The sequence below is a fragment of the Nyctereutes procyonoides genome, unplaced genomic scaffold (genome assembly GCF_905146905.1).
Source record: "Nyctereutes procyonoides isolate TBG_1078 unplaced genomic scaffold, NYPRO_anot_genome, whole genome shotgun sequence".
In the NCBI taxonomy this organism is placed as follows: domain Eukaryota; kingdom Metazoa; phylum Chordata; class Mammalia; order Carnivora; family Canidae; genus Nyctereutes; species Nyctereutes procyonoides.
In genome coordinates, this window is record NW_026575160.1 from 30,169,490 (window position 1) to 30,185,122 (window position 15,633).

General features: G+C 36.2%; 1 protein-coding gene across 1 annotated transcript in view; it reads left to right on the plus strand.

The window, feature by feature from the left end:
- CFTR (CF transmembrane conductance regulator) overlaps positions 1–15,633 on the plus strand; it is a 161,217-nt gene that overhangs the window by 37,366 nt on the left and 108,218 nt on the right. The window contains exons 4-7 of the mRNA XM_055314679.1: positions 8,366–8,581; positions 12,301–12,390; positions 13,474–13,637; positions 14,473–14,598. Coding sequence (XP_055170654.1) covers positions 8,366–8,581; positions 12,301–12,390; positions 13,474–13,637; positions 14,473–14,598 — 596 coding nt within the window. The remainder of the gene's footprint in view (positions 1–8,365; positions 8,582–12,300; positions 12,391–13,473; positions 13,638–14,472; positions 14,599–15,633) is intronic.

Here is a 15,633-nt window from a genome sequence, read left to right on the forward strand (position 1 = left end):
ACTGAGCCACCCAGGTGTCCCTAGCTGTATATGTGCTTTTTTTTTTTTTTAAGGTTTATTTATTTATGAGAGAGAGCGAGCGAGAGCAAGCGAGCATGAGTGGGAGGGGCAGAGGGAGAGTGAATTTCAAGCCGACTCTAGGCTGAGCCCACAGCCAATGCGGGGATTGATCACACGACACTGAGATCAGACCCTGAGCCAAAACCTAGAGTCCGAGGCACCCAATTGTGCCACCCAGGCGCCCCCCCCCCCTTGAAAGCTAACCTAGGAATCCAACACCATGTCCAGGAGAATCCTGTATGTAAGAAAAAATGCACCTCCTGTTCTTTCATGTGGAATTTTGGAACAAAATTGACTTGTAAATTAGGAATTGTTTGTAATCATGTTTGTTTTTGTTTTGTTTTGTTTTTAAACTTAAACTGGATATGAGGACATCCAGGCCTCCCATTCCTGGTAAGAATATGGTGCATTTTTAGCTCTTGTAGTTAACCAGCATCCAGTAGTGACTAATGAAAAAAAATGGTGAAATAAAGTAAAATATATGTGATGCACTCAAGCATGTATCTTTTTTCAAAGGTAGAACCACGGATCATGCCCTGAGCCAGGGGCAGGTGCTCAACTGCTGAGCCACCCAGGCGTCCCTCTTCAGCCTTTTAAATTATATGTCCATGCTATGGGTCCCAGAGAGGTGGCACTTATCTAAATCACGATGATCTAATAAACTTATAACTTGATTTGCCAGGTCGATGTTGAACTAATCATAATCCTTGCATTTATGTTTAACTGAGAGAGAAACTGGCCTGTTAATAGCTTTTCCATTTCAATTTATGGTTATGAATAAGATGATGGCTTTAGAGCCAAACGTTTGGTTCAAAGCCTAGCTTTGCCACCTAGTAGCCTTGGAACACTGGGTAAGTTATTTAAACTTGAATAGATCTGGGTATGTAGCAAGTGCCTCATAAATGATAGCTATTCCTCTGTCTTTAAATAGAAAATAGGCCTACCTGCACAAATACTGATATTTGCATTTCCCTCTAAATGCTATAAGTAATCTTAAAGTACCCTTTTGATTTTTATAGGGCACAGGACTATGTTTCACCAGTGTTTAAAAATGATAGATTCTAAAAAAAAAAAAAAAAAAAAAAAGAGTCTAAGCATTACTTCAGAAATTAAAAGCGATATTTTAACACGTCTTCCTTCCCTTATTTCATTTTCTGGATTAATCCTACTATTCCACTATATCAACAAATCCAAGAACTTTTTCTTATAAACCATGAAGACTATAGGTTAGATTTCTAGTGAGAGCATCGCTGGTAAGTTAATGTATCAATAAACACTAAAAGAAAAATAGCGAAGCAAAACATTTTGAGTTAGGCATTGAATCTAAAAGCATGATTCGGAGGTAGACAGATGTTATGATAGTATTTTTTGAGATTCTATTCTTGATGTGGTATAGACATTTTAATAAAAACTAAACAACTGTGGTGGTGGATAGGTCTTATTTTCTATGCTTAATATGGAAAAATTCTTCCTTTAGCACTCGTATAAAGCCAGAAATTACCACCAGACTCGTATATCAAGATAAACAAAAATTCGACACCCTTGTTCACTCTGTCAAAAGCCAAATCATAAGACTTTGCTTTGGTAATATAAGCACAGTACTCTTTTTGTCTTATCTAGTATACCTGTGTTTATTTTTTTTTGTACGTGCGTTTTCTTTTTACCATCTATTAATTATCCTAAGTGATATGCAACTTCCTATCCAAAATTTTATTCTTTTAAGTATTTTTTTAGATTATGAAAGTAATCAGATAATTTCTGGTAGATTTAGGTCTATCCACTTTCCCACTGCCCGCCCCCCCATGGGAATATATACTTAATAAAGGGAGAGGAATCATTGCTTTATATAATATGTTATAAATCAGCTTCCCTTCTTAATGTGTTGTGAATGCCTTTTCATATCATTATATACTTGCCTACTGAATCACCTTAATGTTTAATGAATCACGTGGCTGTGTCATAATTTGCCAGTTCCCCATTGTTAAATATTTACTTATATTGCCTCTGATTTTTCATAATTACAAACAATCCTTCAATGCACATCCCTTTAAAAGCTAATTTTAGCAGATTTTCAAATTGCTTTCAAAAAGCAATTGTATTAACTGACTTTCTTGCTACTCTACTGTGTAAATTCAATCATCACCAATCATAGGTATTATCATTTAAAACATATTTTCAAATTGTTCAGTGAGAAAAAGTATGCTATTACTTTTACTTGCATTACCTTTGGTTTCCAGTGAGTTTAAACAGTATTTATATATTAATTAAGCATTTACATGTCTTTCTGCCTTTTTTGCATTTTTCCTTTTAGCATTTGTCTTTTTCTTGTGGATATATGAGAGAATGTTTTCCCCAGCCTGTAATTTGTTTCTAGTGAGTTTTTACCCGTTTTAATTTTTAAAAACTTGTTGCCAAATCTATATACCTTTTCCGGTGTTCTCTGCTTTTTGTCATCAGACATTTTTTAAAAGCCCTTCCCCCCCAAATATTTATGTTTTTACATGAAAATATCTAATCTATTTGGAATTTGTTTTAGTGCATGTTTGGGATAGAAATCTAATTTTAAAAATGAATATCCAGTTTCATCATTTATTTCATCATTTATTACATTATTTAGCCTTTCTCCACTGAATTAAAATGCCATATTATATATAAAATTATTATGGGTACTCTCTGTTCACAGATAAATCACTCTATTTCTTTGTCATGCCACATATTATAATAGCTATATAATATGACCTAATATCCAGTAATGTAAACCCTCTGACATTTTTCTTATTCCTCAAATGTTTTTGACTAGTTTCTCATTTTTTTAATATGGAATTTAGAATCATTTATTCATTGACTCAACAAATATTTGCTGGGTGGATATTCTGTGGTAGGTATTATATATCACGTTGAGGTTGTTTTAGAAATTAAAGCGAAGGGTCCCTACTACTTTGGTGCTGAAAGTTCAGTTCCAAAGAATCTACTTGAAATTCTGATGAGGATTGTGTTAGTCTTACAAAATAACTTGGAGGGGAATGTAATCTTCACAATATCTGTTTTTTTCTTTATTGGGAATTTTTCAAACCTTAAGACTTTTATTTAAAACTTTATGTGTTACTAAAATTTGTAAAATGTATTTAAGGTACATATATTAATTACTTGTATTTATAATGTTTCATGTATTAAATAAATTGTTATATTATCGAGATAATTAATTAATTGATTATTATGCTTGGCACATAGGAATCTATTTTCTTAGTATAGTTAGTTTTTAAACCTCTACCTATTAAACTCTTGATTCACTTAAATTTCTGGAAAAATGTTAAATTGTTCTAATAGCCAGGATTCCTATTGTTTGCGTTTGCCTAACCCTAAAAGTAACACTTCTAGAGTTTTATTACTTAGTTTATTGGTATTAATTAATTTGGTGCTGATTGTTGTCTTGAGGGAGAATTTCTTTCTCAGGTTAATGAAACATCTTTATATCCAAGTATATTTAGAACATGTATCAGAAACTGGTATTGAAGTTTTATCAGATTTCTTGATAGTTGTTATTGAGATAACAATATTGGTATTCCATTAATTTTAATAGAAACCTTAACTTCTCAATATTTCTCAAATAATGTCCTAGTATTCCTGGGAATAAAGAGATAAAATATGTTTAAGACAAGTTGACATAATGATGGTGATGATTTTTCTGGGTACACACCATAGAAAGTCATGTAATCTTAGAAGTTCTTCAACTAATCATGTACTTGTATCAGAATAATCAACTATACTTTGGGTTTAGAAGCATAATTTTTAAGGCAATCGTGTAATTGCAAACCTAAACCAAGTTTCTTGTTTTCACCTGAACTTGCAATTTTGTAGTCTGAATATCAGACAGACTTCTCTTTCTCTGGAAGCTTCTGGCCCGTCCTAGTTATGCAGGTAGGACAGAAATGGTGAAAGGATTTACATTCAGCCACAGCTGATGTTGAGCTTTGGTGTGGAGGGTCCTATGAAAGATACGTCTCCCAGGAGGTCTTTTCAGCCTACTTAAGTTTTCTCTGGGAGGCTGATCTAAACTGGGACTCAAGATTATTCCCACCAGGAATGTGGTTCTCTAACCTGACTCTCTACCCAGATTGTCTTCTGAACCCACACTGTTCTGATCTGTATCTCCTTGAGTAGAAAATGCCAGTAGTTGTGGCAGGATGTGGGCCAGGACAATTGCCAAAGGAATCCCCAGTCTCTGTCAGGAGACTCCTCAGACTCAGAACATATAAACAGAGATGTTAGCACTGGAGGGGACCTTCAAGATCAGCTTGCCCCCACTTGGATTATCAATGAAGAACACATCAGAGAAAGGAATCTCTCACTAAGGTGACACAGATAGCATAGGTAATGTGGATAGGACCTTGGGTTTCATGACTTCTGAATTTCACTGTCACGCTAGCTTAAAAATAGATATCAGGCTTCTTATATTATCTAAATGAAACATTCGGTAAATTGCATCTTTATTTGTTCATAAAACGTAATAATCAAGTAATAAAACGTAATCAAATTTTCAAATAAATTTATGTTACTCCTTGTGACATTCGAGTGTCAGTCTGCTTACATTATTTTATATGATGGCAAATTGGGAAATTTCTTATATTTCAGAATAGTACAAGTCATGGGTATACAAAACTTTCACATATTAAGAAGAGAGGACTTTGTTTTTCCCAGTCATTTTCAGGGATGATTTCTGTAAAGGACTCTACTTCATAGACTAAGCTGGTTACCATTGTTTTCCCTTCTAAAAAAAAAAAAAAATCAGGTGCTATCTGTAAGTGGTTCCATTGTAAATATTAGAGAACACGCTGCTTCAAACAGATTAGGGAAAAACGGGGGTGGGGGGGCTGGGGGGATGTTGGAGTGGTGATTTTGTCCTTGAATGTTGACGGTTCCATATTGTGGTGAGGTTTATGTCAGTTTGCTGTTTGCAGATGATGATGCTATTATTGGAATTTTTTTCTACCAAAAAGAAATTGCATTTTTTTTGTATGAACACGTGCCCTCCCAGAGTACTACTACTGGTGTCTTTGTGGAATTTCCATTATTGTTCAAAGGATGAGCATGTCATCTGTCAGTACAGGCAAGGTGAAGACCAATTCAGCAATGAATATGTGTAAAATAGATGCCTGAATCAGACTAAGACACATTTTACTTATTTTGTTAAAAAATTGCAACTGAATAACTCCTTAGCAAGTAAGACTGTTGTGATAGAGATGGCTGGTTATGGCAAAAATATACTGGCTAGACAGTGGCAGGGACTGTAGTTCAAATTACTCAGTAGGAAAAAAAATTATACCTGTACATTTCCAATTCTAAAAATTCTGTGTACAGCTCAACTGCCAAAGTAGTTTTCTTTTTTCCTCAGAATGCTCATTTTAGCATTCCGTGGGTAGATGTTGTTCCTTAGGAATACATACTGTGGTGTTGATCAGTGGTTCTATATTCTCTGATGTATTATCAGGAGAATACCTATGTAGGCATATGGGCCTGGGAAAGGTTGAAAGATATTTGTGGTGATTATGATATAAGCATGGATTCCTGAGTAGCAGTCAGAATCCTTACTTTCCCAGTTATTGTCCTTTTTTTTTTGTTTTTTAAAGATTTTACTTATTTATTCATGAGAGACAGAGAGAGGCAGAGACACAGGCAGAGGGAGAAGCAAGCTCCCTGCAGGAAGCCCGATGTAGGACTCGATCCCAGGACCCACGGATCACATCCTGAGCCGAAGGCAGACACTCAGCCACTGAGCCACCCAGGCGTCCCCCCAGTTATTGTCTTAAAATGAGTAAGGAATGATGTTTTATCAGGTATACATGGTAAACACCAAGGCTCCTTACTCTCCACTTGTTGATGACACAGTACTTCTAACAAGGGTAGTGCATACAAATCCAGTGTTCTTAACTTCAACTCCAGAGAGCGTTTTAGCCAAGTGCAAACCCAATATTAGAGGATAAAGAAATTAAAGTAAATGTGGTATTGACATTTGTCTGCAAAGAATAACATAATACAGAAAAATTCTAGAATGAAATATTGATCTAAAAGTTATTTTGAGGATGAAATATTACCAAACACACCATGAAAAATTATATTTATAGTACAGATAAATTTATACCTATATTTTCAAATCTAAGATTTGTTTTGACAGTTCATTTTCCTAGTCTAAGGAGGTATTTTGAAATAAAGTTATCTATTTTAGACAAGTCTGGCATGGGTCTCTGAAACTTAAAAAGAAATAGCCAGGGCATCACTTGCACAGATTGTAGTAGTTTAAGAATGGAAACAACCCATCTGCCCCAATGTAAGGCAATTGGACAAATCTTGATTTATTCGAGGATACCCTATTGAACAGCACTTAGAGTAAATGTGGTAGATATACAAGTATCAATGGAAATAAATGCTAAAAACACAGTGTTAAATACAGAGTAGTTGCAAAAAGCATAGTATGATACCATTTATATAAATATAAAACCTAAGAACTAATTCTTTTCTGTATATTCTAAAGATGGATACATGTGCCATAAGAGTATAAACCATACACAAAATGATATGCACCAACAAGCAGTAATTTCTGTACTTATTTACTTTTTATTTTTAATTTTTTTCTTATTTAATTTTTTAAAAAATAAATGCTTTTTAGCAGATATGGCAACTATAAACATGGTATGGTAGGTAGGTAGGTAAGTGATTTTTCTTTTTAGTACTTTTCTGTTTGCCATAATTCAAAGTTTTTTAATTTTAATTTTTAATTTTTTAGTTATAATTCAAACATTTTGAGAATATGGCTATGTGAGATGAGAAAACTATAGCCCATCTTGTGATTAGTTTGGAAACTTTTCTTTTTTTAAGATTTTATTTATTTATGATAGACATAGAGAGGCAGAGACACAGGGAGGGAGAAGCTGGCTCCATGCAGGGAGGCTGACGTGGGACTCGATCCCGGGTCTCCAGGATCACACACTGGGCTGAAGGCGGCACTAAACCGCTGAGTCACCTGGGCTGTCCCAGTTTGGAAACTTTTTAAAAAAGGTTTGACTCTTTCCTTATATTCAGAGCCTTGGTCTACACAGTTAATTTGAAATGAAACATTGAATGTAAGGTATAGTATGAATAGCTAGTGGTCAATCAATAACGGCTCTGTATAGGCTAGGATTCCTAATGGGGATGATTGTTGGTAGAGAAAAGCATTTTCATTTATTGGGAATAAGAAAGCTTGTTGTATTGGGCACTTGAGGTTTAGAAAGGAGGTCGTAGAAAATGGGGGAATCAAAGCAAATTAAGGGTCGGGGAGAGTAAACTGAACAATGCTGGCTTACCAGTCTGGCTGGAAAATATATCTTTGAAATGGAATCAGTTAGCATTGCATCATGTCCCTGCAGGGTTTAGCCTTAGATCCCCATTTCACTGGGCCATCCTAGAACAAGGTGGGGAGATTATGTGTCTTTCCCTTTTGAAAGCAATTTAGTAAGATGGACGAGACACCATTTGAATTCAAATCTATTCCCATATATTCAGGAGTGGTGGTAATGGGTTTGATGGACAGTTTGATTTAGTAGTTAATTGAAGATCCTGATTAGATGCATTTGGAAACACAACTTTAGTCCTCCTGTGTTAACTCACAGGTCTTTGAAGAGTTGATAAACCACTGGAAACGGGCCTGAGGTTGGAATTGGTTATAATGCTCCTTCCCTGAAGTCCATACCTATTCCAGACCAGGAAGGACATGACACTGGAAGTGGAAGTGGCTAAATTTAAATGCCACCGGTGCCTGCATGCAGCTCCCCTTTATTGTGGTTGCCTTGAGAAGCTATTTTATTATGGAAATGCCACTGCTCAGAATGCTTCTAGTTCTTTATCGGGTCACTTGGTGTCTTCTGCCTTAGTTTCTTCTTCTGCAAAGTGAAAATAATAATGCCCACTCTGACTCCTAAAGTTGTCACGAAAATCAAATGAAAGTATTTCATAAACTGTTCAGCGCTATGTCGATGTTACCAATGAACACACTATTCCAGAAACCATACCTTTACTTTATGGTCACTCTTCACTTTTCAATCAAAGATACCTTATATATCAACTTGTCTCCAAATGGCTTTTGCTATAACCCCAAATCAAATCTTCTTTCTAAGTATAAAAATACTGAAAATAATGTCAATATGGCGTGGCCCTCAATGTAAGCCCATCTTAAATCCTTTTTTAAAGATGGAAATTCTTGTGTGGAAATTGTGGGGCCATTTTATGACAAGGAAATGAAATCTAATTTCTTTGTTTTTCCTCTTTTTAGGAAGTCACCAAAGCAGTCCAGCCTCTCTTACTGGGAAGAATCATAGCTTCCTATGATCCAGATAACAAGCAGGAACGCTCCATTGCAATTTACCTAGCCATTGGCTTATGCCTTCTCTTTATCATGAGGCCGCTGCTCCTGCACCCAGCCATTTTTGGCCTTCATCACATTGGAATGCGCATCAGAATAGCTATGTTTAGTTTGATTTATAAGAAGGTAATGCTTTCTTGCAACATGTTTTAAATGTCATGTTGATACACATAAGGGGTAAATGCTGAAATCAATTTTATAGCCTGTGAAGTAAATGGCAACAATAATTAATGTTTCTAGTTTTCCTTGGTAATCAATACAGTTCGTGTCAGCTAATAATTATTGAACATCTTCTATAAACTGCCTGTATTATGGATTTTTAAAAAACTAGTCATGTCATCATTTTTTAGAATTTATGGATTCCATTAAAACAATGCTTATTATCTGCATAAAAGTCATTGGCATAATATCGTCTCGTAAAATGCCAGGTTATCGTTAGGTCTCAATAACAAGAGTATAGTATGTAATTGTTAGTGCTAATCCGAGCATTAACAGTTTCTGCTTTAATTAGTTAAGACACAGTGGTGGCATCCGCTCATCCACTGCTTTGAGTTAGATTTTTGTCATTCTGTGAGTCCTGTAAATTAAGAATTTTTGCAACAGCACATGCACGGGAGCCATCAGAACCTGTTCAGCTTTTCTGTGTGCATTGTCCAGACAAGAGCCCAAGTTTCTGAAGCATGATTTAGGTGAATGCAGATTAAGACTTACCTACCTTAGAAACACAATGTAAGGTCATTTCCATGGCATGGCTTTCTAGACAACGTGTGACTGCTTGGATCTACCATCTCATTTTAGAAAGCTCTTTTGGCTGAATCATTGGGATATTGCTTTACCTTTCTTCTCTTTTTCTTCCCCCAATGTAAAAACTTTATATACTTGGCTTACAAGGGACATGGATCTGAAATCACCTCAAGCAAATAACCCATAACACTCCATAACATAGAGGCAAGGTCAGTTGCGTTGTAAAACCTTGATAGTCATACTTTATTATTCAAAACAGCCTTTTATGGAGGCATAAGAAAAAAAAATGGAGTCCACAGTTTAATCGGATCACCTCAGTTACAATCTCATCAGTTCACAAGTACCAGGAAAAGATGGGCAATAAATCAACAGAATTTTATTTTGATCCAGAAATTTTATGTAAGTGAACAAATTCTTAGATATCACTTAGGAGATAGAGTGGCACAGCATGAACACCAAAGAAAGTTCAATTTAAAAAATATTTATGAAAAGTGCATATTATCATAATGATGGATAATAGCTAAGGACTTCCATGACAAGCTTCTGGGTGAACTGGATATATTATTTCATTTGATCTTCTCCAAAACTCTCTATGGTAAGAATTATTATCCCTGTTTTATGCCTAAAATGTTTTAAGAAACTAAGACCTAAAAAGTATGGAGAACTGTGCAAAAACTTCGAAATTTCTGAAATGGGTAAATCATAGTCCTTGACATGGGGGATTATATAGATATCAGAGCGGGGAAGTACTGGGGTGATAGAGCAAGGCAAATTGTGTTATATAGGAGAGAGATATGAAGTACTCTGGGCTCAGGGGAAGGGGGGATCAAAGAAGGAGAGGGTTAGTTTGTAAATAAGTCCCTATATAACATTTAGGACAAATACAGCAATCTATGTACTTACAGATCCAGAACACATTCAGGAAAAGTTAGAGGCTATTGTATCTCTCCTTCCTCCTCTCATTTTTGAATAGCTGTGTTATTACCCGGTTGGTTTGCCCCTCTAGGCACACTTATTGGCCTGAGTTTGCATCATCACCAGAGAATGCAGTTGTATCTTCACCGTGGCTGTGGTTTGGTCCCTAAAGTGAGCCTAAAGTTAACTGGTCCCGTATCTGACCAACTCCATCCACATGGCAGGCAGCCACGAACTCTTTCCTACAATATCCCAATGTTTGTACTACAGTGCTGTTCTGCATTGTTTTAAGATCTGTGACTATTATGCATTCACATTATATTGTATTTATTTTTTAAAAGATTTTATTCGTTCATTCATGAAGACAGAGAGAGAGAGAGAGGCAGACACAGGCAGAGGGTGAAGCAGGCTCCCTGCGGGGAGCCCGATGTGGGACTCGATCCCAGGACCCCAGGCAAAAGCAGATGCTCATCCACTGAACCACCCAGGCACCCCCAAATTATATTTTAGATGATAAATCTAAATACATTTATAAATGTCAAATCATTATGTTGTCACCTGAAATTAAGACAGGATTGTATGTCAATTATATGTCGATTAAACATTAAAAATGAAAGAAAATAATGAATACAAATTAAATTTATCCTTTGAATTCCTAGAAGATAGAGGTAATTAAAATGAACAAATATTCACTGAGTGCTCCCTGTGTGCATAGCTTCCTGCGAAGGCCTCTGGAGAGGACTCAAATCCCCTGAGATGGACAGTTTCTTACTGAGTCATGTGTAACCCACCTCGATAGAATTTTCCCTGTCCTTCTGTTCTAATAGTGATTTGAAATGAAGTGCTTTGATTCCTTCTTCATCTGTGCTAATCTAACTGCTGTTCATTATTCCCGACCCGTCTTAAATTCTATCTCCTCAATAAAGTGCAGATTTTTATAACCAGATGTGTGAACCTTCTCTTACCTACCCTATTATGTTCTGCACCCTTTAGCTCATTTACCATACCATATGTGGTTGTGTATGCTCCACCCTGAGGCAAGAATTATGTATTAGTGGGGACGCCTGGGTGGCTCAGCAGCGGAGCGTCTGCCTTCAGCTCAGGGCATGAACCCGGGGTCCTGGGATCAAGTCCCACGTTGGGTTCCCTGCAGGGAGCCTGCTTCTCCCTCTGCCTGTGTCTCTGCCTCTTTCTGTGTCTCTCATGAATAAATAAATAAAATCTTAAAAAAAGAACAATGCATTAGTAAATCCTAATAATAATCCCTGAAGCCTTGACTCCAGTGATTTGCATCACTTAAGTGCTCAATATAGATATATTCCGTTGAAACAATGCTGGATGGGTACTCTCCAATCAAAGGCATCTAATGGCTAATCAATTCTTACTGAATTTTACAGCCTAAATATAACTGTGATCTTTCATAATTGTGTTTGATTTATCTACTTAACAATTATATTTGTGTATAGGGGTATATTTTTCTTTGTACTATTTAAGGATTTTGTTAATACAGTCTTTCACAAAAATCCTTAATGATTCATAATATACTTTTGTCGACTTCAACTGTAACTTCATTCAATAGAATTATTATAGAACTCTGTTATAGGTCAGTAGGGTTACTCTAAGGTTATGGTTTTTAAGTTTTTTATTTTTAAAGATTTTATTTATTTGTGAGGGAGAGAGAGTGTGTGAACACAAGCAGGGGGAAGAGGCAGAGAGAGAGGCCGAAGCACACTTCCCACTGACCAGGGAGCCAGGGCTTGATTTCCTGACTCCTGGATTATGACCTGAGCTGAAGGCAGACCCTTAACCCACTGAGCCACCCAAGTGTCCCAAAGTTATAGGTTTTAATCTCAAACTTTGCTTCCTATAAAAACAAAACAAAAAAACCCTACCAAAACCTCTATACTATATAAATGGGCTGTATCATTCCTGTTTTGGAGTAGAAAACATGTCACTGCTGTCTAGATGCTGAAAAACGAAATAATCACAGGCATGCTAGTATAGTATTTTTTGTGAAGAGAAGTATTTATATATCTGAGAAAATACCAAGGTAGATGAACATAAAGTAATAATTTTCATTACCTTTACTTAAAAATACCTAATTCTTTAGCTGTGATACGATGTTACTTATTCATATATTTGTCTTCTCTTTGTCCACATCACCTAACTTCCCATTTTCCTTTTAGACTTTAAAGCTGTCAAGCCGTGTTCTGGATAAAATAAGTATTGGACAACTTGTTAGTCTCCTTTCCAACAACCTGAACAAATTCGATGAAGTATGTACCTACTGATTTAATGTTTTATGCATTATTATTATAACTCCTACAACCCCAAGGGTTTTCCTGGGTCAGTTAACAGTATATATAATAATATATATCCCTACCTTCCCTATTTCTACAAGCTACGGTTGTATAGCAGAGTTCATTCTGGGGTCTCATGGAACCACCCAATGCAAAGGCATCTCGGCTTGCTGAATATTGCATGAAGGTTCTTGAAATTTAATTTTTATCAGATCCCTTTTAATACTTTACTGTTTCCTTTTAATACTTTATTCTTTTTTTAAAGATTTTATTTATTTATTTGACACAGAGAGAAAGAGAGAGAGAGAGGTAGGGAGCACAAGCAGGAGGAGGTACAGAGGGAGAGGGACATGCAGACTCCCTGCTAGGCCGGAAGCCCAACATGGGACTTGATCCCAGGACCTTGGGATGGTGACCTGAGCCAAAGGTAGACACTTAACTGACTAAGCCACCCAGGTGCCCCTCCTTTTAGTACTTTAAATCAGTTATTTACTTTGGCTGAATATGATATGCTGAGCACTTCATGTTCAGTGCTGTCTTATGACACAAATAAATACAAGGTCTTTGAGGTCAGACAGTGTGTTTTATTTATTTTAGCATTCTTAGTATTTAACATAGTGTTAAACCCACCGCAGGTGCTCAACAAATTACTATTGAATTAAGCATGTATTTATTCTTAATATTTTGTCAGGTGATAGAGTTGTTATACTGAGCCTTTGGAGACTCTTTTGCTCTTTCATGTTTACACCATGGCTCTTGCTTTATCCAGATAGAAGTAAGTTATTTAAAATAAACCCCTGACATGATACTTATGCTATTTAATCTTAATTCCACTGAATAAAAATACTTAAAAGTGCAATGACTTGAAATTTATTCCTTGGGAAATCCTAGTCTATTTGCAGAATGTTTAAGCACATTGCTATGTGCTGCACATAGCAAACACCCTGATTTTAGCATGCTGGGAACCATGTGTTTGATTTTATGACCTTGCTGTGCTCACTTTTTCTCATTCAGGCTCATTTGTTTGTCACTGGTTTTCACTGTGATTTTATTTTCCAGGGACTTGCACTGGCGCATTTCGTGTGGATTGCTCCTCTACAAGTGACGCTCCTGATGGGGCTGCTCTGGGATTTGTTACAAGCCTCTGCCTTCTGTGGTCTTGCTTTCCTCATAGTCCTCGCTCTTTTCCAAGCTGGTTTGGGAAGAATGATGATGAAGTACAGGTAGCACTCTAGTTACGTAGCTTGAGAGCTTGGAAGGGTTTTAAATCAGATTTCCAAAGAGTCAACTCTAGTAGAATCAGGCCTGGTCTATTTACTGAACCGGGATCTACGTACTGGGTGTCACTGAAAAAGGAATTGTTTTTAAGGTGTGAATAATACTCCCTATGTCAACAGGACATTTTTTGGCTTATCAGTCTATAGAATTTCTTTTTAAATAGGTGAAGATTGAGTTCAGTTTTATAGATCATAAGGTTCAGGTAGAATGGATAAAGCATATACATACATCGGAGGGAATGCATATATTTCAGGTAGAGTCTTCTAGGTTTTTCACATTCTGGTTCATAGATCATCATACCAGAGCCTTAGTTATTTTTTATTGCAGAATGAATCAGTGATACCAGTCCCAGCTTGTGATATAGAATTTGTCAGCTAGAAGATGATAAAACATATACAAAATTTGGAGTGTCTTTGTTAGCGCTTGGCTTGAATCCCAGATTGTACTCTTACTAGTTATGTGACCTGACTCGGGCTACTTTCCCTCACAGAGTCTCTGATTTTTCATCTTTAAAGTGGAGATAACCATTTCTCTTGGACTTCACTACCATGAAGTGTCCTACACTGGACAGTCTATGGAATGTGTCTAGTAGTAAATGGCACATAGAGGGCATTTACTAAAAGATAGCTATTATTTTTGTTGTCATCTGTCAGATAATAACATAAATGTCCATCTGTTTAATAAGAAGTGTGGCTTTGTTTTTTTTTTAAAGCTTTTGTAGTTCTTGCTGACAGTTTGACTTGGTTTTACTAAGTATTTGATTGATTGATTGATTTACAGAGATCAGAGAGCTGGAAAGATCAATGAAAGACTCGTGATCACCTCAGAAATGATTGAAAATATCCAATCTGTTAAGGCATACTGCTGGGAGGAAGCAATGGAAAAAATAATTGAAAACATAAGACAGTAAGTCTTTCTGATAATTTCAATATAATTAGCCTGTTAATGTTTAATATTTTATTTTTTTAAGATTTTATTTATTTATTCATGAGAGACAGAGAGAGAGGTTAGAGACACAGGCAGAGGGAGAAGAAGGCCCCATGCAAGGAGCCCGACGTGGGACTCGATCCCAGGTGGGATCATGATCTGAGCCGAAGGCAGGCACTCAACCTCTGAGCTACCCGGGTGTCCCTGTTTAATATTTTAAAAATAAGATGTCACAACAGACTTACTCCCAGTTCATATTTGAAGTTTCTGACAATCAATTGTTTTAAGTTATATCAATATTCATGCATCAATATCAAGTGACATAAAGTCCTTTTCATGGGCTGTAGTTGTATATAGTTGGTTAAATATGTTATTTTTAATTCCAAGGATATTTATGCCTCATGAAAGAATTTCCTATCTGTGTTTATAGCTGCTTATTATGCTTTATTTGACAAAAATAATGATCACAATGCTGGAAGCTGATTGAAAACTTAAATGAAACTACCAGAGTCATAATTCTGAACCAATGAAGTGATTTTTTGTTATTCCACTTCACTTATGTTATGGCTCATAAAAAAAGAAAGAAATTCTTCTCTTTGGTTTAGATATCATTGTTTTTACTTAACTTAATAATAATGTAGGGTAATATCCATAAATTGTGTTTCTAGAAACCCTGCATTTAAGAGGTCAGCTCAAGCAACAGAAGCCATCACCTGAGATAGAATCAGTGCTTGGCACCTGTCTCTAGCCTGTTTCAGGTCAGATAACCTCTCTTTCGCTGATTGGTAAAGATTATATCCAGCCAAAAAGTACAGCCCAGACTGAGGTATGGTAACTGTGACATATTTGGGGCACAATATAAATTAGGGTATTTCTGCAGCCACGAGACCATTTTTCTTTAGTCGAGGTCCATGTTTTACAAACTGCAATCAAAAAGGGTTCTAGGAAAAAAAAAAAAAAGCGTTCTAGGAGACTCAGTAATAGACATTCTACTGTTGAAGACCAGATCATTTC